This window comes from Saccoglossus kowalevskii, chromosome 9, assembly GCF_978046115.1.
Source record: "Saccoglossus kowalevskii chromosome 9, keSacKowa6.1, whole genome shotgun sequence".
Classification (NCBI taxonomy): domain Eukaryota; kingdom Metazoa; phylum Hemichordata; class Enteropneusta; family Harrimaniidae; genus Saccoglossus; species Saccoglossus kowalevskii.
In genome coordinates this window covers 18020936-18045956 of record NC_140649.1, presented here as the reverse complement: position 1 = coordinate 18045956, position 25021 = coordinate 18020936, and the positions used below count along the sequence as shown (strand labels likewise).

Sequence of the window (25021 nt, the reverse complement as noted above, 5' to 3'; positions counted from 1 at the left end):
TAAACAAGAATTACAGTGAAAACCACCAAGATTTTGTCATTGGAATTACTATTGATGTTAGAAGATTAGATCATCTGATTACCTACATTGTTTCAAAATATTGCAGAATTTGTCTCCAGTACTGTATCTACATATTCACATAAAAATATTGTAAATATGCGGTTTTCACTGTAAGAAAAATGTTAAAAAAAAAACTCACTGTTTCAGATAACAGTGAATGGCCTTCAGGCCAGACTTTTTTTATTCTTTGTTTCTTGAGTTTTTATAAGGCAACTTTTTTGAGGAGGGTGGAAGAAAAATAAAATTATTTTTTTTTTCCATTAGATTTGTGTGATTCTCAAAGAATTGTAAGTGAGATCATTGATCGTTATGCGGCGGGCAGTAAAAAAATGAAGATAAAAATAATATTTTTTTAGCATTTTTTTGCGCTTACAAGTCGGTGGGCTGAAATAAAATTTTATTTTTATTTCATTTTCGGCTTCTGTTCATTCGGCGGGTTCGCGAAACAAGGGATAATAAAAGTCTGGCCTCGGTGAAGAACAAAATATAAAAAAAAGAGGCAAAACGATATTAACCATAGAGGGCGTAACTATCCGGAAGTACAGCAAACCCGTCCGTTCGTTCACAGATAGAGGCTGTGTGCTGTGACCAAGGTATGACCTCGTCTGCAGCAACACTGTGATTGTTAGGCATTTATTCTGTAAACTACGAAGTATAATGGCTGATCTCAAGATATACAAGATAATTACAGACGTAACTCTGCTGCTTATAGGTAATGTACTCTTATTTTATATGCTGATTATTTGAACGACCGGCTTTCGGTTTATTCTTTGGCAGTTAGTAGACGTAACGTAAGGTAATGTTTTAGCAAGTTTAAGTTACTTTTTCCGGGACCCCACCCTTCCCCAGGACGAAGATGGAAAACAAATTTTGGTCTAGCTAGTTCAGAAGTCAATCCCTCGATACGGAGACAATTCGACAACCCCGGGATGTGCATTTCATGAGTACTGTGAGCATTTACAACAGCACGATCGACAGAAAAATTCACTTTCATTTGTTGGTGGCCGTTATATTTTACGGAAAAATCAGCTATTTTTGTTCTTACATATGCACCTCCTGGGGCAAACAAAAAGTGACTTAATCGATGATCATCTCCTACATTGAGGCACTGTCTTGACCTTATCCTATATGTTACCTTGAGCCTCATGGGCTGTGAGTATCAATGTCCTGGAATTAGCAGGTTTACTTACCCCATAATGCCCGAGGTGGAAGGGGTCAAAGTTCACATTGATTGGCTCAGTACTGGTGAATTTGACAATTCTGTTGTGACATTTGGCAAACTCTCTTCTTCCTGGTGGAAAAAAAATTCAGCAAATCCTTTCCAAAAATAAGCAAAGTGGTATAGAATGGGTGTGCTATGATATCGACTTCACGTGTTCGCACACTCGGTTCACACGCTGTTAGACTATTGTTTAGAATCAAAAACTTCCATGTATAGGGTGCAGATTATAAACATGAATTTTATTAATAGGTTGTTTACTTATTGTATTTAGTAGTGGCAACTTTGCAAAGCTTTAACCGTGAGACACATCCTTGGTAATCCGGTGGTTGTACCAACGACTGCGGCGATTGGCTGATTGCATGTTTACTCTGCCACGTTAGTATTTAATTATCGCCACAGATATCTTTAATTCTCTAATTTTGGTGAATATTTTTGTAATTTTTGGTAAAAAGTGATATTTTCGACTTCTTGTTAAGAACCGCAAGTCTGATTGCTTTGATACTATACATATTGTTTATTTTCTAATGATATCTTCAGTTCTTTAATTGAAATGTGCATTGCTAACAGCGAACAGGCTGCTTGTTATTGTTTGTGTTATTGTGTTGGTGCATTTTTGTAATAAATGATTTTCTGGCAGTGTGTTTAGTCTGTACCAGTATTTTTATTATCTTTATTTTTAGTTATCTCCCATATTTGTCCCGTATCAAGGATTAAACTGGTTGCAGTATTTTGAGATTTTGTACAAATGTGCCTTGCTGAAAGATCCAAGTCATTCTATGTATATTTAATTTTATCTTGATTGGGAAGTTTGATCAAGTAAATATAAGTACTGTAAAATACTTTATTTTTGCTGAAGAATGATTCCGTGAAAATAAATAAAATCCAGCTAATATACCTTTTTTCCTATATTTTACATTCAATTCATATAAAATCAGTGAAAATAAATTCCATACAAAATATCCAAAAAGTCTTTTCAGCGAAAATAAATTCCAGCTAAAATAAAGTATCTACAGTATATATTTGTCATATAAAGAACAAAATAAATAATGTATATGTGCAACAAATATGGTTCCTTAACAAGAAATATTTAAGTTTAAACTATTTTTTTTTTGTAAAAACATGAGTAGTAAATTATTCATTCTGAAAAAAGTAATAAAGTTATTTGTTTCGGCCAGATAAAAGTTACTAAAAACTGGAAAGTCTTTTATGTCTATTCACTGTGTGATATCCTATATTTTAATAGTGCAGTATGGAGGTGAAAACCTCGAAAACTTGTAGCGCTGCCATCAGCTGTTCCCAGATTGGTCAGCATGGTAATTGACTGCCGACCATAGTCTACCATGGTCAGCATGGTATATGATTGCCGACCATAGTCTACCATGGTCAGCATGGTATTTGATTGCCAGCCATAGTCTATCATGGTCAGCATGGTATTTGATTGCCGACCATAGTCTACCATGGTCAGCATGGTATTTGATTGCCGACCATAGTCTACCATGGTCAGCATGGTATTTGATTGCCAACCATAGTCTACCATGGTCAGCATGGTATTTGATTGCCGACCATAGTCTACCATGGTCAGCATGGTATTTGATTGCCGACCATAGTCTACCATGGTCAGCATGGTATTTGATTGCCAACCATAGTCTACCATGGTCAGCATGGTATTTGATTGCCAACCATAGTCTACCATGGTCAGCATGGTATATGATTGCCGACCATAGTCTACCATGGTCAGCATGGTATTTGATTGCCAGCCATAGTCTATCATGGTCAGCATGGTATTTGATTGCCGACCATAGTCTACCATGGTCAGCATGGTATTTGATTGCCGACCATAGTCTACCATGGTCAGCATGGTATTTGATTGCCAACCATAGTCTACCATGGTCAGCATGGTATTTGATTGCCGACCATAGTCTACCATGGTCAGCATGGTATTTGATTGCCGACCATAGTCTACCATGGTCAGCATGGTATTTGATTGCCAACCATAGTCTACCATGGTCAGCATGGTATTTGATTGCCAACCATAGTCTACCATGGTCAGCATGGTATTTAATTGCCGACCATAGTCTACCATGGTCAGCATGGTATTTGATTGCCAACCATAGTCTACCATGGTCAGCATGGTATTTGATTGCCAACCATAGTCTACCATGGTCAGCATGGTATTTGATTGCCAACCATAGTCTACCATGGTCAGCATGGTATTTGATTGCCAGCCATAGTCTACCATGGTCAGCATGGTATTTGATTGCCAACCATAGTCTACCATGGTCAGCATGGTATTTGATTGCCAACCATAATCTACTGTGGTCAGCATGGTATTTGATTGCCATCCATAGTCTACCATGGTCAGCATGGTATTTGATTGCCAGCCATAGTCTACCATGGTCAGCATGGTATTTGATTGCCAACCATAGTCTACTGTGGTCAGCATGGTATTTGATTGCCAGCCATAGTCTACCATGGTCAGCATGGTATTTGTTTGCCAACCATAGTCTACCATGGTCAGCATGGTATTTGATTGCCAACCATAGTCTACTGTGGTCAGCATGGTATTTGATTGCCAACCATAGTCTACCATGGTCAGCATGGTATTTGTTTGCCAACCATAGTCTACCATGGTCAGCATGGTATTTGATTGCCAACCATAGTCTACCATGGTCAGCATGGTATTTGATTGCCAGCCATAGTCTACCATGGTCAGCATGGTATTTGATTGCCAACCATAGTCTACCATGGTCAGCATGGTATTTGATTGCCAACCATAGTCTACCATGGTCAGCATGGTATTTGATTGCGGACCATAGTCTACCATGGTCAGCATGGTATTTGATTGCCAACCATAGTCTACCATGGTCAGCATGGTATTTCATTGCCAACCATAGTCTACTGTGGTCAGCATGGTATTTAATTGCCAACCATAGTCTACCATGGTCAGCATGGTATTTGATTGCTACTATTTGTCCATCTAGTATAGTGTCTCACTTGTATCATGTAACTTATATTATTTCAGTGTTTGCTGTCTACCTTGTAGTTACGCTATTTTGTGAACCTTTTCATCGTGGATTTTTCTGTAATGATGAGAGTATTAAGTATCCACACAAAGATGAGACAATATCTACTGCTTTGTTGACAGTCCTAGGATTGTCAATACCCATTATATCCGTAAGTAATAATTATTCACGGTTAATGCCAGAGCTATTTTGGGAAAAAAATACATAAACATTGTTTCAAGCAAGACCATGTATTTCCGGTATACATGTACTAGTAAACTGTCATCCAGCCACCCATTCTGTCATCCAGCCACCCATTCTGTCATCCAGCCAACCATCCTGTCCTTTGAGCACCCATCCTGTCAATCTGTCCACCCATACTGATAAGTTGTCCACCCATCCTGTTAATCTGTCCACCCATCCTGTCAATCTGTCCACCAATCCTGTCAATCTGTCTGCCCATCCTGTCAATCTGTCTGCCCATCCTGTCAATCTGTCCGCTCATCCTGTCAATCTGTCCGCCCATCCTGTCAATCTGTCCGCCCATCCTGTCAATCTGTCTGCCCATCCTGTCAATCTGTCCGCCCATCCTGTCAATCTGTCTGCCCATCCTGTCAATCTGTCCGCCCATCCTGTTAATCTGTCCGCCCATCCTGTCAATCTGTCCACCCATCCTGTCAATCTGTCTGCCCATCCTGTCAATCTGTCTGCCCATCCTGTCAATCTGTCCGCCCATCCTGTCAATCTGTCTGCCCATCCTGTCAATCTGTCTGCCCATCCTGTCAATCTGTCCACCCATCCTGTCAATCTGTCTGCCCATCCTGTCAATCTGTCTGCCCATCCTGTCAATCTGTCTGCCCATCCTGTCAATCTGTCTGCCCATCCTGTCAATCTGTCCGCCCATCCTGTTAATCTGTCCGCCCATCCTGTCAATTTGTCTGCCCATCCTGTCAATCTGTCTGCCCATCCTGTCAATCTGTCCACCCATCCTGTCAATCTGTCCGCCCATCCTGTCAATTTGTCTGCCCATCCTGTCAATCTGTCTGCTCATCCTGTCAATCTGTCCACCCATCCTGTCAATCTGTCTGCCCATCCTGTCAATCTGTCCGCCCATCCTGTTAATCTGTCCGCCCATCCTGTCAATCTGTCTGCCCATCCTGTCAATCTGTCTGCCCATCCTGTCAATCTGTCTGCCCATCCTGTCAATCTGTCTGCCCATCCTGTCAATCTGTCCGCCCATCCTGTCAATCTGTCCACCTACCCTGTCAATCTGTCCACCCATCCTGTCATCTGATATCCTATCCTGTCATTCTACAACCCATTTATGTATGGTTTAAGTATACAAATACCACCATAATCTGCTCTTGATAACTGTCATAATTTTTTGATTATTTCTTTCCAGATTATACTCAATGAATCATTTTTATATGTTCTATCAAGAAAAAGACAAGAAAAAAACTCCTACAACAAATGTCATTACATCAAAACAAAGAAAGTGAATCCTCTACTATACTATTTGTATTATATCATTGGTGTGTTTTTATTTGGTTCTGCTACAACACAGTTGGCAACTGCTTGTATTAAGAAGCTCATAGGACGTTTACGACCACATTTTTTAACGGTGTGCATTCCAAACTATGATTTATTTAACTGTTCTGATGGTTACATTGAAGCAGATGTGTGTACTGGTGATCCTCACATTATCAGCGAAGCAAGGTATGTCAAAGAAATATCAGTCGCTGCTTGAACTATTTGTCCACTGCTAGTACAATGTATGTATGTGTATGGATGCACCTGCACCTGTATATTAGACACATTTGGGCTGATCACTTTCAAACTTTACACATATGTGACACATCTTCAGATACATATGTATGGGTATTTGATTCACACTCTGATTCAAGATGGCGGAAGGGAGACATGTTTGTGCTAAAAATTCATCAGTAGGAGGTCAGCAGGTCACCCCTTCGTCTTCCATGATCTTTCAAGGTCATCTGAAGGTCAAATGTCACTTTGTCTTATACAGTGTCAGTGTCTGTACATGTGGTACAGTAACAAAAATATATTCTTGTAATAGTGACAACAACTTCATGTTTCAGCTTCAATTTCCTGTACACCCACATCATCAATTATACATATCCATGCATTACATACACAAATATGCTTTTTCTTACGGGATATGCCTTTCCAGTGACAATTGTCACAATTACTAAACTGTCATAGATTCCACTTCTCCTATCCACCTAGTAACTGCAACTGTCCTCTGCACTTGTCAATTACAGCTGAGCTCTACTGACCACAAGATCACTTGTTTAACATTGTCATCAATGTCACCACATTCTTCAATCGTGTCACAACTGATTAAAACCTACTCTTCTGATATTCAGCCTCCTCAAATAATACAGATGTATTATTTCATTGTCAGTATACAGTGTGTTAAGTTATTATGTTCTTCATTTCTAGATTGTCATTTCTATCCGGACATTCCTCCCTTGCTTGGTTTAGCGCCTTGTATCTTGCGGTAAGTGTCATTTCTATCCGGACATTCCTCCCTTGCTTGGTTTAGCGCCTTGTATCTTGCGGTGAGTGTTATTATATGATAATAGAAATGATCACAAAGCAAAGAAAGTACTAAAACAAAATGAGAAAAGATTTGCATACTAATTAATAATTTCAAATTTACAAGTATTTTTTGTTGTAATTATTTTTTCTCTTATAGATTTTTCGTAGTATTATCGGCATCCATACTGTGTGTGGATCAGACTGATTTCACAGTGTGTGTCCTAAAAAGCTGGGCTATATTAGCTGACAGGCTTCTTATGTAATAGGCTAATCTTAAATTTGTGATTTTAATTTTAAATATTTCATGCCTCCAATTTTCTCGGCTTATGTAAGTTCTTATTAAGCTTAATAAAAATGTGTGATTTTTTTTCATTGCTGCCATATTTTCTTCTTATTTAATAGGCTAATCTTAAATTTGTGATTTTAATTTTAAATATTTCATGCCTCCAATTCCCTTGGCTCATGTAAGTTCTTATTAAGCTTAATACAAATAATACAGATTTTGTTTTCTTGCTGTCATATTTTTGTTCAAGAAGTGCGCCCTCTATTTTGCAAAATGGACTGAAATACAGCAAGTTCTTTGCAAATGGCAGGTAGGACGCAGGTAACATGTAATCGCCATATTGTTCCACTTAGTCACGTGACTAAGTGACATAATTTGAAAATATTCTAACATTCGTTTTCTGTTAACAAGTCTTCATTACACCATACTCATACATTCTGCCTGCTTGAGATGTTTGTGTCCAAATTTATAACAAAGGAAACAGTTTTTTAGCTCCGCTGTCGACTTTGTCGAGCGGAGCTTATCATATGAGTGATTGTCCGTCATCGTCCGTCGTCGTCCGTGTCAATGTTTTACTTTTTCGACTTCTTCTTGAAAACTACAAGCCTGAATGCTTTGATACTTGGTGTATATGTACCTTGGGTAGACCTCTCTCAGATTTGTTCATTTCATGATGATATCTTCAATTCTCTAATTTTGGTGAATATTTTTGTCATTTTTAGTAAAAAGTGATATTTTCGACTTCTTGTTAAAAACCGCAAGTGCAATTGCTTTGATATTACATATATAGGTACTACATGTGGACCTCTCTCAGATTTGTTCATTTCATGATGATATCTTTAATTCTCTAATTTTGGTGAATATTTTTGTCATTTTTGGTAAAAAGTGATATTTTCAACCTCTTGTTGAAAACCGCAAGTCCAATTGCTTTGATATTTACATATATAGGTACTACATGTCGACCTCTCTCAGATTTGTTCATTTTGTAATGATATCTTCAATTCTCTAATTTTGGTGAATATTTTTGTAATTTTTGGTAAAAAGTGATATTTTCGACCTCTTGTTGAAAACCGCAAGTCCAATTGCTTTGATATTACATATATAGGTACTACATGTGGACCTCTCTCAGATTTGTTCATTTTGTAATGATATCTTTAATTCTCTAATTTTGGTGAATATTTTTGTAATTTTTGGTAAAAAGTGATATTTTCGACTTCTTGTTGAAAACCACAAGTCCAATTGCTTTGATATTACATATATAGGTACTACATGTGGACCTCTCTCAGATTTGTTCATTTTGTAATGATATCTTTAATTCTCTAATTTTGGTGAATATTTTTGTAATTTTTGGTAAAAAGTGATATTTTCGACTTCTTGTTGAAAACCGCAAGTCCAATTGCTTTGATATTACATATATAGGTACTACATGTGGATCTCTCTCAGATTTGTTCATTTCATGATGATATCTTTAATTCTCTAATTTTGATGAATATTTTTGTAATTTTTGGTAAAAAGTGATATTTTCGACTTCTTGTTGAAAACCGCAAGTCCAATTGCTTTGATATATTATACATATAGGTACTACATGTGGACCTCTCTCAGATTTGTTCATTTTCTAATGATATCTTCTGTTCTTTAATTGCCATGTGCATTGCTAACAGCGGAGCTATCTCAGCCGACAGGCTGCTTGTTTATCTTCCCAACTTTCGAGAGTAAAAGAAAACCCCTGCTGGGTACCGAGCGTAAGCTCTGATGTCAGGTAACCAAGGAAAATAGAACAAGTAACGAGAACTTGATGGACCAATCAGAATGCCAGAACCGTTATTAGTTACCGGCCTCTTGTGGCTTGGTATGCCATGACACTTGAGGCGGGAACCAGCCAAGTCAACCTGGTGGACAATAAAAACATTTCATCATTAGGCATGGAAAGTCATCATTATTTAAAAAAAAAAAAACTGTGTATGAAAACCTCAATATTATAGAACTAGCCTTGGACAGTTGTGCATTGAACATAAAACATTTCTATTACTGGTCGCTAGAGGGTGCACTTCATGATTTGACTCTCATATCTCCAGTATTACTATTACCGGTAGTAAGTACTATCAAGTACATACAATTCAAACCTAACTGTGTGAGCTAGCTGCTAGCTGTATTAAATAATGGTACTTTTATGAGTACTTTTTACCAAGACATTGATACGATGAATAATTTGGAATGACTAAAGACATGATTTCTGTCGCATTGAAATTTGAGCTTACTAAATGCCTAATTTGCATAATGTGCATAATCTATCATTTCATTGAAATTTGGTTCTGGGGTAACGCTTTTGAAATTGCTTTAAAAATCCAACTCAAAAATATGGTTTCACACTTCTTACTTTGTGATACAAAGGTACCAATCTCTAATATCTACTGTCCCCATATGATTTCATGATTCCAGTCATATGTCACAATGCTATACCCATTTTTTTTATAAATTTTTTTTTATAAATTTTTTGTCACAGCTTTACCTTGAGGTGAGGTTTGTATGGAATTTACCAAAACTTGTGAAACCAACGCTACAGTTTACTTCATTAATGTTGGGTTTACTCTGCTCGTTGACTCGGATATCAGATTATTATCATCATCCAACGGACGTATTGTGGGGCAGTTTATTGGGAATCGTTATAGCATTATTGACAGTAAGTAATAACAAACAAACTAACTAACATTAGACTGTGAATAAGTACTGAGAAATAATTGTAAACTCATAGTAGCTACTGACATAGAAAGTAAAGCAGGTAAATAACACCGAAAATATGCCATGGACTCGTTTCTGCCGATCTGCACGTAATATACTTTGACATTTTACGCTCCCATGCATTTAATTCACTTTGTTGCTAGATTCTATAGCTTTGAAAAATGGCAGCTTTAAATGTGACATTTTTGTGAATGTATGTCTAAAGCACAAATCTTGTTTTGTATGTGTCACTCAATTCAGGTAAAATTCAATAATCGGATTTTAGTGACGATTGCTCCTTTAGTTATCCAGGCATGGAGAGACACGTTGACAATGGCTACACAACTCTACCAGTACTTGAAATTAGTAATTAGTATATGTTACTCTGCTATGGAATTCATTGGGACACTCTGGTGTCAGAATGGCAATTTTTTTGTCAAGATAAACTTGCATTTTCATAACTTTTAATTAGAGGAGTCGGTTGCTAAACAGGTCACAATATTGGAATAAAGTGAAATGAAAGGAAATCATTGTTCGCTTGTTTCCAGCAAATGTATCAATGTCATGTTTCATATCGGGTAATAGTGCCCACCACAGAGTGTGATAATGTTCCATTTTGAGATCGGGGGTGGGGGGTGGGGTGTACTTCGCTGCTGATATGGTATAGGTGTGTAGCCCACACTGCAAAACCTGGAGCCCATTTTAGACCAAATTGGACCAAAAATGTATACCCCATCTTAGACCAAAATGTTGTCTGGTAGACCCCATTTTAGACCCGCCATTTTGGTCATGGCATATTAAAAGTAGACCGAAATTATCTTAATAAATACATATACTTTGTATTAAACCATACAAGTATGATGCATACCATCAAAAATATGGATAGCCACGCTGAATACAGGGAAGTCTCCAGTTGACAATCAGTCATTGTGGATCCCATTTTAGACCAAATCCCTAAATTTTGTGGATCCCATTTAAGACCAGCCCCCCCCCCCCCCCCCTCAGGGTTTGAGATCTCCCAGTTTGCTAAGGATCCCACTACTAACTTTTCCTGGGATGCTGCTGCGTTTCAGTAACTAATAGATACCACTAACTTGTCCTGGGATGCTGCTGCGCTTCAGTAACTAATAGATACCACTAACTTTTCCTGGGATGCTGCTGCGCTTCAGTAACTAATAGATACCACTAACTTGTCCTGGGATGCTGCTGCGCTTCAGTAACTAATAGATACCACTAACTTTTCCTGGGATGCTGCTGCGCTTCAGTAACTAATAGATACCACTAACTTGTCCTGGGATGCTGCTGCGCTTCAGTAACTAATAGATACCACTAACTTGTCCTGGGATGCTGCTGCGCTTCAGTAACTAATAGATACCACTAACTTGTCCTGGGATGCTGCTGCGCTTCAGTAAATAATAGACACCACTACCTTGTCCTGGGATGCTGCTGCGCTTCAGTAACTAATAGATACCACTAACTTGTCCTGGGATGCTGCTGCGCTTCAGTAAATAATAGACACCACTACCTTGTCCTGGGATGCTGCTGCGCTTCAGTAACTAATAGATACCACTAACTTGTCCTGGGATGCTGCTGCGCCTCAGTATAAACTAATAGATACCACTAACTTGTCCTGGGATGCTGCTGCGCTTCAGTAACTAATAGACACCACTACCTTGTCCTGGGATGCTACTGCGCTTCAGTAACTAATAGATACCACTAACTTGTCCTGGGATGCTGCTGCGCTTCAGTAACTAATAGATACCACTAACTTGTCCTGGGATGCTACTGCGCTTCAGTAACTAATAGATACCACTAACTTGTCCTGGGATGCTGCTGCGCTTCAGTAACTAATAGACACCACTACCTTGTCCTGGGATGCTACTGCGCTTCAGTAACTAATAGATACCACTAACTTGTCCTGGGATGCTGCTGCGCTTCAGTATAAACTAATAGATACCACTACCTTGTCCTGGGATGCTGCTGCGCTTCAGTAACTAATAGATACCACTAACTTGTCCTGGGATGCTACTGCACTTCAGTAACTAATAGATACCACTAACTTGTCCTGGGATGCTGCTGCGCTTCAGTAACTAATAGATACCACTAACTTGTCCTGGGATGCTACTGCGCTTCAGTAACTAATAGATACCACTAACTTGTCCTGGGATGCTGCTGCGCTTCAGTAACTAATAGACACCACTAACTTGTCCTGGGATGCTACTGCGCTTCAGTAACTAATAGATACCACTAACTTGTCCTGGGATGCTGCTGCGCTTCAGTAACTGATAGATACCACTAACTTGTCCTGGGATGCTGCTGCGTTTCAGTAACTGATAGATACCACTAACTTGTCCTGGGATGCTGCTGCGTTTCAGTAACTAATAGATACCACTAACTTGTCCTGGGATGCTGCTGCGTTTCAGTAACTAATAGATACCACTAACTTGTCCTGGGATGCTGCTGCGCTTCAGTAACTAATAGACACCACTACCTTGTCCTGGGATGCTGCTGCGCTTCAGTAACTAATAGACACCACTACCTTGTCCTGGGATGCTGCTGCGTTTCAGTAACTAGTAGATACCACTAACTTTTCTTCAAAATAATAATCACTCAGCTTAATAGACGAATAAGTCTGAGGAGTTTTCTTCTTGATTGAACATATGCATTGTTATGCTTCTGAAAGCGTTTTTGGAGGCAGGGGAGGGGTTTGCAGGTGTCTGTGATCCTAATCAAAATGTTGAATTATAGTGCAGAATAAAGGTAACGGTATGCACCTTAAAATTTCCTTGTATGGCATACGTTTTGTTTCTATATACCAGGTACACATGTACATAGGGTAAAATGTTTTATTTTAACTGGAAATAATTTTTGCTGAAAAGACTTTTTGGGTGTTTTGTATGGAGTTTATTTTCACTGATTTTTGATGAGTTAATTGGATGCAAAATATAGCAGAAAAGGTTAAACATTTACTCTGGAAGAATCTCGCTCTTCATTCAAATCAAAATCTATCTCATTGCTTTTATAAAAGCCATGTGGTAAATTTAGCCATGTTCCTTTTTTTTCTGTTTGTGTGGGACGGAGGGGGTATTTTTATGAATTTTAACCTAAGCCTTATTTTATTTTTAAATCTATGTCCAAATTAGGATTTGATTTTGACAAGATTTACTAAGAATGTCCTTATTTTATACAATGTAAACCAGAATGGAAAATAAATTATAACGTGTAATAATCCAACATATCATAATGATGCATTTGACCCTTGGAACACCAACTTTTCTCACTTTTGGCAATATAAAGTTTTTTTCATAATCTTTTTTTTTTTTTTCAAACATTTTGACAAAGATCTGTAACTAATAATTATGCCTATCTGGTCCAAATATAACAGAAATTATCGAAAAATTTATACAAATATGCAAAATTAACCCTCATCCTCAAAACAGAATGAACATTGTGTCAACACAGGTGGCGCTATTCAGCACAGACCTGTGTCTTATGACGCATAACTAGCCTCTGAAGGCTAAATATCCATCCGCCACCATTTTACTATGCGTTTCTGCCGCGGAACTATATAAAAGTATTTTTTTCTTGTTTTGAACACATCCTCCCCCGATTTTCAGCAAGATTTAATCTTTAATGAGTTGATCAATTAAAATAACACACAACACTCATCAGAATATCTTATTTTATTAACATTAAAATGCATGTAAATTGGGAGGTCAAAGGTCTAATTTTTCTCAATATTGCATTGACACGCAGATCGCCGCAAACCAACCGAATAGCGCCACCTGTGTTGATACAAAGTGGAAATAAATCCGACCACTTTTCCCCCCATAGTTCCACGCGCGGTATGTGTCAGATCGGTTGGTTTGCGGCGATCTGCGTGTCAATGCAGAATGGAAATAAAACAAAAAATTGTGCAGGTAAAAATTTTAATCTTGAGCTTTATTATCACCGAAGCTCACTTTGGCAAATGTACAAAATAATTTAAAAATGAAAAAAAAGAATTTTTTTCATCAGAAATTTGAAATCTACTGACTACATGTAGTTAATTAGTCCCTGGACGAAGTTTGAAAATGGGGACTTATAATTCGGTCTCCGTTCATGTGTCTGTGCGTCCATGTGTCCGTCCAGAGTCATATCTCAGAATCCCTTAGACCGATTCCGTTCATTCTTTGCATGTGCCTAGTACATTATGTGGGATATATGCACATGCAGTGGTTTAGCGATTCACTTCAAAATGGCCGACTGGCAGCCATCTTGTTTTTTGAAAATGTTGTATTTTGGACATGCTTTGTCAGTTGTCATTCTAACTTGGTACATAGATTATACATGTTAGGATACATGTTCATGACGATTTATTTCACAATTTGATCAAAGATGGTCGACTGGCAGGCATCTTGTTTTTGTTTTTTTATGTGGTATCTTGGATGTGCTCTGTCAGTTTTTTCATTCAAATTTGGCACATACATGTACTTTATACATGTTAGGATGCATGTCCATGACAATTTGTTTCAAAATCTGGTCAAGGATGGCCGATTGGCAGCCATCTGAGTTTTTGGCCCTACTACTATATTTACACAATTTATGTGCCATTTTCATTCGTATTTGGCACATACATCATACATATCAGTGTGTTTCATAATCAGATCAAAGATGGCCGAATAACAGCTGTTTTTATTTTTAGCCATATTACTACTACACGGAATACGTGTTTTGATGTAAATAAACAATCTGTTGTATACGCCACTTGGAACTCAAGTTTCAAGGACACGCTCGCGACAACCCCTCCGCTTTAATATGATGAGCACAAAGAGAACTTTCAAAAATTTAACGGGGACTGTGTCATTTTCAATGACTTGTTAATATGGAAAACTTGTTAATCAATCGTTTTTATTTCTTACCTTGATTGTCTTCGATGAATTTTAATTCGGAACTCAGTATGTTTTGTGTGGGTTCCTTTGTTCTCTTTCAGTATGTCTATATCTCAGGGCTGTTAAAGATGCATATGGCGATCCCTGGGAGGCATCGATATGCAGAGACTGAACAGTCAAAGCAGGAACACATAGATATTCCGAAAACTGAAACTGAAGATGTTATTGAAACTGGCCTCCCTTGCTAAATAAATGGTTTGTTCACTTTGTTTTATGAGAGGGACAGCAATACAAGGTTACATTGACAATGGCACAATTTATCTTCTAGTCTATGTGTTAACTTATCTCAACACTTCACAATACTATCAATAGCATATGACTCTTAATTTCTTAATTTCTTTCCTCAATAGATTATTCTTACTTGCTTTGATTTCATTTATATCATAATTTGACACATCGTTTTCATAATTATTAATTTAATTTAAATTTATTCATTGTGGAAATGTAATGTTGGTGATCATTTTTTTAATTCATGGATAGTCATTTATTTACAGATCTTCTAGAGATTTCTATACAAAATAATTCTCTGAATCAACACCTCACATGCATCCAGACTTTTTGACTCCCGTGTGCGAAGCACAAAAGGGAGTCTTTGCAGTTACCCTGTCTGTATGTCTGTATGTATGTATGTCACTTTTTTTGTTCCACCGTTATCTCAAGAACCACTAATCAAATTTTGGTGAAACTTGGTAAATAGATACTCTGGGATAATGCGCAGAGTTGATTAGGTTTTGGTAAAAATTTATGAATATTAATTACCTAATTTGCATGATAATTAGCTGATTTTTAGCTGTTTCAAGACTGTTCCACTGATATCTGAAGAACCATTAATTGGATTTTGATGAAATTTGGCACATAGATGCTCTGAACTGGTGCGCAGATTTGATTAGTTTTGGGTAAAAATCTATGAATATTAATTACCTAATTTGCATGATAATTAACTGATTTTAAGCTGTACCACTGATTTTTGAAGAACCACTCATTGGATTTCAATGAAACTTGGCACATGGATGCTCTGAACTAATGCGCAGATTTGATTAGTTTTGGGTAAAAATCTGTTAATATTATTAATTACCTAATTTACATAATGATTAATCAATTTTCAGTTTTTCCACTGATATCTCAAGTACTAATCATAACATTTCAATAAAACTTGGTACATAGGTGTCATATGACACTGCACAGACCTGATAGTTTTTAGGGTAATATCAGTACATATTAAGTACCTAATTTGCATAATTAATTAATTTTCAGCTTTTGATATTTCGAGTAGTAATGATCACGTTTCAATGAAACTTGGTACATAGTTACTTGAGGACTGTGCAGAGACCTAATTAGTTTTTGGGTTAAATATTTGTGCATATTAATTACCTTATTAGCATAATTAGTTAATTTTCAGCTTTTCACCTGATATCTCAAGTACTAATCATCACATTTCAATGAGACTTACAACATTTTTTCTAGGACTATGCAGAGACCTGATTAATTTTGGGATAAATAATTGTGCCTATTAATTACCTAATTTGCATAATTAGTTAATTTGTTGCTGTTCTATGGCTGTTGCACTGATGTCTAAAAACCACTCATTGGATTTCAATGAAACTTTTAAAGAGTACCCATCACATTTCAATGAACCTCAGACCATGCACCATATTAGTTTTTGGTTACCCCAGACCATTCGTCCCGGTGTTATCGCTATCGCCACACGAGACTCCAGCTTGTCTCCTATACAATTTTCCTTCCGCCCACTTAATTTTAATATTCATATGACCTTTGCACTGACATCGATAGCCAATCGCATTCGACCGCGGACGTCACTCTAAATAAACAACTGAATAAATTAATATACCATATTTGGAAGATAGCGGGTAAATTCAACGTTGTTGGTGTGTTCCTTCGGGTTCCGAAGTCGCACGAAACGAGTTCATGTTCCGTTATCTTTCGCAAGTAAAACAGGTCGATATGTATTAAACATGGCATTTGTTTTCTTGTTTTAACCCCCTTATTACGCAAGCTTCCGTCGAAGTGGTGTTTTTTTTCGACGATTTGTGGCATGTTGCAAAACGAACGAAACATTGCGGCATTCTTAGCGGTGGATAAGGGATCGACTATGTCGTCACATTTATGTCTCGTTTGAAAGAGAATAAACAACCGCTCAGAAAAATATGTTGCTAATATTTAAGTGCGGTGCCTTGAAATCGCCTGCCCGACGTCCAAATTTCAAAAGGATGTTCGATTTGCAATGACGACCGTTCATATGTACTAGGCGACGTTACTAATTACTACTAGGGTCGGTGTTTGCATTAAGAATTATAGAACAAAAGATCAGCAAAGCGGTGCTTTTGTCGGCGATTTTGTCAAAGGGAATATTGATAAAATGTTGCAAAACAGAATCGCGAGTTGGGTGAAAAATTGCGCCGGCGGCATTCTCAGCGATGGCGACACCCGAGAAACACCGTGTCACGGTGCATTCGTGCATCAGTACACCGAAGAAATACATACATATTGTTGCGGACGACTATTGTAGACTGTGTTCGTGTAGTCTTCGAGTTTGTGGACAGTTAAAGTCGTGTGTGAATTTATTCAAGCCAGGAAAAGCAGGAGGGATAACTTATGGAAATCGTCTTTCCAATTTGATCCAGTGCGACGTTGTGAAAGGAGCGACTCTGTCGTCTCATCTATGTCTAGTTTGTAAGAGAAAGATTGATAGCGCAGAAAAATCCGCCAATAATGTAAAACAGTGGCGTGAAATTGTCAGTCATTCTAATATCTCCCAACCTGTGAACGAAAGGGTTAAGCGTGCTGCCTTGAAATCGCCTGCCAAAACTAAAATGGTGCGTGTCACGTGACTTTGTTTACTAAAGATAGCGTGGGCGTTTGATTGACACTCAACTCATTAGTATTCCACCAATCACAGCTACATCTACTTTCTGGATGTGCGCAGTCAAATTGTATAGGAGACAAGCTGGAGTCTCGTGTGGCGATAGCGATAACACCGGGACGAATGGTCTGGGGTAGTTTTTGGCACAGTCACTTGGGGGCTGAAAATCAATAAATACTAATTTTCAAAAAAAAATCATCCGCTATACGTATATAAATAAACAAGTTGTGAAACACGGCACCTAGTAAATCGACACCCTGTCGGTTTCAAATGTTGATTTCTTACCTTAAAATGCGAAACAAAAAGTGCAGAGGGGGTCAGGTGTTATGTTAATAACCATTGTTCATAATCGCTAACTAGGTTTTATTCAAAACTGCACAAATCGCGCGTTTTCTGGTGATATCCGACGATTTCATGATCGAAAATGGCCAGCAGCCAGAATCAAGGGGGATTCGCACAGAGTTGTGGGTAAATCAAGTGCGCATACTCATTTTCAGCCAATCAGGCGTGCCGTAACAGCGAGTATTTCCTTCATTTACCCAGAACTCTGTGCGAATCCCCCTTGATTCTGGCTGCTGGCCATTTTCGTTCATGAAATCGTCGGATATCATCAGAAAACGCGGGATTTGTGCAGTTTTGAATAAAACCAAGTTAGCGATTATGAACAATGGTTATTAACGTAACACCTGACTCCCTCTAAAATTTGTGTTTCGCATTTTAAGGTAAGAAATCGACATTTGAAACCGACAGGGTGTCGATTTACTAGGTGCCGTGTTTCACAACTTGTTTATTTATATACGTATAGCGGATGATTTTTTTTGAAAATTAGTATTTATTGATTTTCAGCCCCCAAGTGACTGTGGTTTTTGGTAAATATTTATGCTTCTTAATCACCTAATTAACATAATTAATTAATACTGATATCTCAAGTATTGAATAAAACTTGGTACATAAATGCTCTAGGACAATAGACAGCCTGATTAATTTTAGGTTAAAATCTGTTCATATTAATTCTCTAATTAGCATAATAATTAATAATTATTATATAAATATAATTATTTTTTTGGTTCTAATCACATTTCAATGAAACTTGGTACATTGTGCAGACCTTTAGTTTTACACTTAAATCTGTTCATATTAGTTACCTTATTTACATAATTAGTTTTCAGCTATTCCATCAATATCTCAAGTATAAGTAATTTTGAATTAATTTTTAATGTGTCTCCAAAACTCTCAGCACACGGGAGTTCTTTCTAAGCTTTCTTTGATTTTGATATGTACTTCCACAACAGAAAATACAAGTTGAATTTCTTAATCATTAAACATTCTATATCATTCCATTCTATATCATCAGATATCATTACCAACCTTACCATACTAACATATATCCATTCTATACCATCAGATATCATTACCAACCTTACCATACTAACATATATCCATTCTATATCATCAGATATCATTACAAACCTTACCATACTAACATATATCCATTCTATATCATCAGATATCATTACCAACCTTACCATACTAACATATATCCATTCTATATCATCAGATATCGTTACAAACCTTACCATACTAAAATATAAGGTTATTACAAGGATACTGTAAATCATTCTATACTGCTAGAGTGTATACTTGCACCTCAGATTTTACTGACCTCAGCCCTATAAGTGATCCTTGATTCCTGTTAACATACTCATAACTACCAGATATCATTATCAACCTTGATAAACGAACCAACCAACCATTCTATACTAACAATGATTATGCAAACAACAAATATTTATGTGTGGTTGATGAATTTTGCACATAAGCTGTAAAATAATTCATCACAAACTGTTGCCATGGTAATGAAATCTTGGATTGAAAGAACTCGTATCATGCTATATAACATATATTTTTTCATATGATGTATTTTTGATTTGTTATTAGGGATAATGTCAAAACTTGGATTGGCTCTGTGCTTCTATAGTGTTTTATAACATCATATTTCAATGTCCCCTCTTCAAAAACAAATGAATAAATCAATTTGTAGTATATCTTAAGTTATTATATAGGAAATCATTTCACAGTTTGCGTAAAAGATGTTTTATAATGTTAGTTCATAACTCATTTCAGTTCATAACTCATTTCAGTTCATAACTCATTTCAGTTCATTTGGTGAATGAGGTCACTCATTGGAGATACATTTTATTATTGTCTTAACTCAAAAACATTATTTGCACTAAAATACTTCCTATCAGTCAATGCATGACCATTGACATCATAACATGAATATTACAGATGATATAACATATTTGATATTACACTATTCATAATTCCTGTCACTTATTAGTGAAATTTGTGCAAAAAACACTTTATTTTAATGGTTGATATCATTCTAACTCTAACTAATTTCTTATGATTTTCTTTTGTATTAGACTTTATTGGAAGATCGTTTTAAGTTGTTATTATACACAGATTATGATTTAGTTGTTATTGTTTAATTTGTAGAGAATACCTTAACATTTGTGCTGTGTTAATCTGGCTTTAAACTTTTACGACCAGGACATCATTTTATGCTATGCCACTGGTTCTCTGGTTGCTATGTTACTGGTTCTCTGGTTGCTATGTTACTGGTTCTCTGGTTGCTATGTTACTGGTTTTCAGGTTGTTATGTTACTGGTATTCTGGTTACTATGTTACTATGTTACTGGTTTTCTGGTTGCTATGTTACTGGTTTTCAGGTTGTTATGTTACTGGTTTTCTGGTTGCTATGTTACTGGTTCTCTGGTTGCTATGTTACTGGTTCTCTGGTTGCTATGTTACTGGTTCTCTGGTTGCTATGTTACAGGTTCTCTGGTTGCTATGCCACTGTTTCTCTGATTGCTATGTTACTGGTTTTCAGGTTATGTTACTGGTTTTCAGGTTGTTATGTTACTGGTATTCTGGTTACTATGTTACTGGTTTTCTGGTAGCTATGTTACTGGTTCTCTGGTAGCTATGTTACTGGTTCACTGGTTGCTATGTTACTGGTTCTCTGGTTGCTATGTTACTGGTTCTCTGGTTGCTATGTTACTGGTTTTCTGGTTGCTATGTTACTGATTTTCTGGCTGCTATGCTACTGGTTCTCTGGTTGCTATGTTACTGGTTCTTTGGTTGCTATGTTACTGGTTCTCTGGTCGTCAGAGTTTGTCTGAATCAAGTAGCAACAGTTAATCCAATCAATCAATTAATCAATCAATCATCTGACAACCACTTTTGTTCAAAGAAACTTTTGAAAATCATAAGATAATTTTCTGACTATTTAATTGGCTGAGATAATTTTTGAATGTATCTAATTTCCTTATTGTATTCAAACGCATGCTGCTATTATTTTTAATAAAGATACACACATTTTTAAGATATCCATAACCATTTGTATTCTCAGTGTATGGGCACTTATCATTTGCACTGTTTATCTGTTTTGTTTGTTTGTTTTGTTTTGTTTGTTTGTTTGTTTGTTTGTTTGTTTGTTTGTTTCACTTTCAGTTTTTACTCTTATACTGTACTGTATTTGTTCTGTCAGTATAACATCACTATACAAGTGTAAAACATGGACACATTGAAAATAAACATTTAGAGCATAACTCCTGCAATTTCCAAATCTAATAAATACTTCATATATAATAATCTCACATGACATCATTAAACAACATTCTGCCCAATAGCATGGCTGCAAGAACTCTCAAATTTCCAAGCTACATTTTACGGCAGCTGGCCACAAGTAATTATGCAGACAGAATAACATGCTTTTTATACTTTCATTTGTGTGCCTTACATATAGGTGATTATCTGTCATCATTTGCCCTCTGTCCTTCTGTCTATCATCTGATTTCTCCTTCAACATTACTTCCATAATTGATATTTTTAGGTACCTTGTTAGTACCTCTCCTAGATTTGTGTTTTTTCCATTCAATTTTTGATGAATATTTTTGTCATTTTTGGTAAAAAATGCTATTTGAGACTTGTTTATTGAAAACTGCTTGTCCAATTATTTCATTATTTTATATTTAGACTCTTGGCTGGACCTATGTCACATTTCTTGATTCTGACTTTAGAATATTTTTTGTTTCGTAATTTTCTATTGAAAGCAACTAGCCAGATATTGTAATACAAAATATTTATATTGAAAATAGCTGGACATAATAATTTGATATTTTTTTTTGGATCTCATTATGCATCTAATATAGGCTGCTTGTTTTGTATCTTTTGGAAAATCAACAGTACACCGTGTGTATCCTAGCACACACTGTCAGACTTGCAATGATATTCTAAATGAGAAAATGTTTGATTATCAGCGAGAGTAATACCATATCTGTTTTATTAGTGAAGCAACTCCAATATAAGCGTATGTAAACCAGAAATTGGGTTTGTTTTATACACGAAATATAAAATATAACTATCGTGATCATAGAATCTCCTTGATTTGTAATAAAGCAAATTTGACAGCCTAATGAAGCTTGCAATTGTCTCTGAAATGTGACATTGATGGGCAGATTTTTTTTTTCTAAATACCATAGCAAGATGAATACATCTTCATGTAGATAGAGTAATATAATTATCTATTTTTTGCAGTTTATCTACATGTCTGAGTTGCGAAAGATACCTTTCCCGGTAGTGAATTCTGTTGAAGATAGCTTGGAAGTGGACTACAGAGAAGAAGAGTCGTACATTCTACAAGGCGACACAGAACCAACTTACTATGGTGTATAAATAATAGGAAAATTATATAACTACTATTTTTATATTTCACTAATTCAGAATAATGAATAATTACTGGTTTGATATTTTTGGTACATACAATTTGTATCTGTGCACGATATCTGCTGATATGTTGTTTGTGGTGATTTGGATTACTGTGCTTTTCACAAAGACATAAATTTGTTTTATGGACATTTATAAAATATTTATGTAACACTAACCCTGGGAGATTTTTGTGTTTTACTGAAATGGAGCTCATTCAAAATGCAGTTTTTGCCAGTTTCATTTCGTCATTTGCAGTTTTAATGCCATGCCCCCTGAAAGCATGTGGTTTTCTAAAACATTCTTAAATTCAATTTCATACCTTTATGAAATGCATAGTATTTTCACCTGATCTATCATGAAAGTCTTGAAATATAATTTACATGTTAACTATAATGTAGGAAATAATTGCGTGTTATAAATCGCCTTTGTCAGAGGTTTTTGTCATAGCTTTATATTGCAAACATTTATTCGCAAGTAATTCATTTCAAGAAATAGCTCCCAAACTTAACTAAATTTGTTTCATTCTGTTGATTAATCAATTCCCACAGAAATCAATCCCCACATTGTCATTATGGATGAGAAGAGTTTAGATGCATTAACATGCTCAGCTTTGCCTCACATATAATATCTTGCCAAAGATCCTTCTCATCCACTATGTTGCTTTGGGAGGTACATTATTGTTTAAATAACAGTACACAATAATGTGTGAATATCCCCAACCTTTCATTTATTTCACAGTGATGGGCAGTGCACTGTTGTTTATTCATAATATGTGGACTGTCACGTATATATTTAGCTCTGCTGTCGAGTGGAGCTTATCATTTGAGTGATTGTCCGTCATCATCTGCGTCAATTTTTTACTTTTTCAACTTCTTCTTGAAAACTACAAGCCTGAATGCTTTGATACTTTGTGTATATGTACCTTGGGTAGACCTCTCTTAGATTTGTTCATTTCATGATCATATCTTCAATTCTCTATACATGTAGGCACTGCAGGTAGACCTCTTCTCAGATTTATTCATTCCTTAATTGAAATGTGCATTGATAACAGCGGAGCTATCTCAGCCGAGCGGCTGCTTGTTCGGTTAATTTGATACATAAATATCTTGGGGATAATGTATGCATATTAGTTTTGTAGCCACAACCCATGCAAATCTTCATTTCAGCCTGTTGAGACCAAAAAATTTTTGAAATGAATTTTGATCAAATTTTCTATATATAAATATATATTGGTGCTGAACACTGGCTGACTGATCTCAACCTCCAATGAGATTGCTTCTTCACTGATTATTGGGAATTTTCATTTCCTAGATTTCTTTATATAAAACAACAATGATTGCATGTATTTTGTATTCACATTGGGGCTTTGCATAATTTAAATTAGATTCAGCGTTTTCTTTGATTTTTGTTTTGTTTTTAAATGTTATCAATAAAGGGTACACTTTAAAATAGATTTATTGTGAAATTTTGTTAAGTTCATGATAAACAATATGAAAATATTAAAAATTGTGTTGAGTTTGTGGGCTTTTGTAATCAACGAAACAAAACAAAATGTAATGAAACTAAACAAAACTGGATACTACCATAATGACAATAAAACGTAAAAAAAAATGTAATCAGATAAAATGAGTTTTAAATGCACAATATTCACAATAGTCGAACAAAACTTGACCAGTATATTTACCTTTTAGGTCATGTGTAAACATAATATATTTGACAAAAAAAACTATATTTCAGTCAAATAAATGGTTTGTCTTGCTAATTACAGATAATCGGTAATCTGAACTCAGTGAAATAAGGGTCCTACATGTACAATATTCACAATTGTGGGACAAAACTTGACCAGTATGTTTACCTTTTCAGTCATGTATATAACTACATAAAACATTTGACAAAATTAACAGGATTTTATTCAGTAAATGGCTTATTTCGTTAATTACAGATGATCTGAAGTCTGTAATCAGCGATCAATCAATTAAATATTACTAGAAATGTAGATCTGGTTGCCAGGGAAACAGCAATTTTGGAAAAGATAAAATATTTATAACTCTTAAGCTCATAGACGGAAGGAATACCAATCAGTAAAAGGTGGGATACTAAAAATAATAAAATAAAAAAATTTCCCTTCACTGCCCATGTCCATTCACAAAGAATGTATTTTTGCATAATACTGGCCAAAGTCAGAGTGAATCTAAAACCATAGTATTTATATTGCCCTTGTCCATCAAAATACAAGATTTATCAATTTCTGCATGGCTTAATCCAGGCTACATAAACAAGTATTACCCATATCGCCCTTGTCCATCCAAACACACACATATATATATATATATATTTCTGCACAATACTGGTTGAATCCAGGCTAAATCCCCCAAAAAGTATTACCCATATTTCCCTTGTCTATCAAAACACAGAATATACATTTTTGCTTAATACTGGCTGAATCCAGGCTAAATCCAAAAAAGTATTACCCATATTGCCCTTGTCCATCAAAATACAGAATATGTATTTTTGCATAATACTGGCTGAATCCATAGTTAATCCAAAAAAGTATTACCCATATGGCCCTTGTCCATCAAAATACAAGGT

At 36.2% G+C, this 25021-nt stretch overlaps 2 protein-coding genes across 3 annotated transcripts; one reads left to right on the top strand and one right to left on the bottom strand.

Moving 5' to 3' along the window:
- The first annotated feature begins 575 nt into the window (after positions 1-575).
- Positions 576-23885, top strand: LOC102800678 (phospholipid phosphatase 2-like). 2 transcript variants are annotated; one of them, XM_085503244.1, is made up of 7 exons: positions 576-772; positions 4305-4456; positions 5687-6000; positions 6748-6805; positions 9633-9809; positions 14820-14973; positions 22262-23885. In XM_085503244.1, exons 1-6 carry the CDS (start codon positions 718-720, stop codon positions 14964-14966), a joined length of 903 nt encoding a protein of 300 aa, XP_085359370.1. In that variant the 5' UTR covers positions 576-717; the 3' UTR covers positions 14967-14973; positions 22262-23885. The 2 variants fall into 2 exon arrangements, with proteins under 2 accessions (XP_085359370.1, XP_085359371.1); XM_085503245.1 differs by lacking the exon at positions 14820-14973.
- LOC146738928 (uncharacterized) lies at positions 4607-5566 on the bottom strand. The gene has a single exon (XM_085503529.1). The coding sequence runs from the start codon at positions 5564-5566 to the stop codon at positions 4607-4609; it is 960 nt and encodes a 319-aa protein (XP_085359655.1).
- Positions 23886-25021: the final 1136 nt, after the last annotated feature.

Coding starts and splice junctions, on each gene's coding strand:
- LOC102800678 (XM_085503244.1), top strand. CDS start 718: ATGGCTGATCTCAAGATATACAAGATAATTACAGACGTAACTCTGCTG. Junction 773..4,304: donor CGTAACTCTGCTGCTTATAG/GTAATGTACTCT, acceptor ATATTATTTCAG/TGTTTGCTGTCTACCTTGTA. Junction 6,806..9,632: donor TTAGCGCCTTGTATCTTGCG/GTAAGTGTCATT, acceptor TTTTTGTCACAG/CTTTACCTTGAGGTGAGGTT.
- LOC146738928 (XM_085503529.1), bottom strand. CDS start 5,566: ATGGGTGGACAGATTGACAGGGTAGGTGGACAGATTGACAGGATGGGC.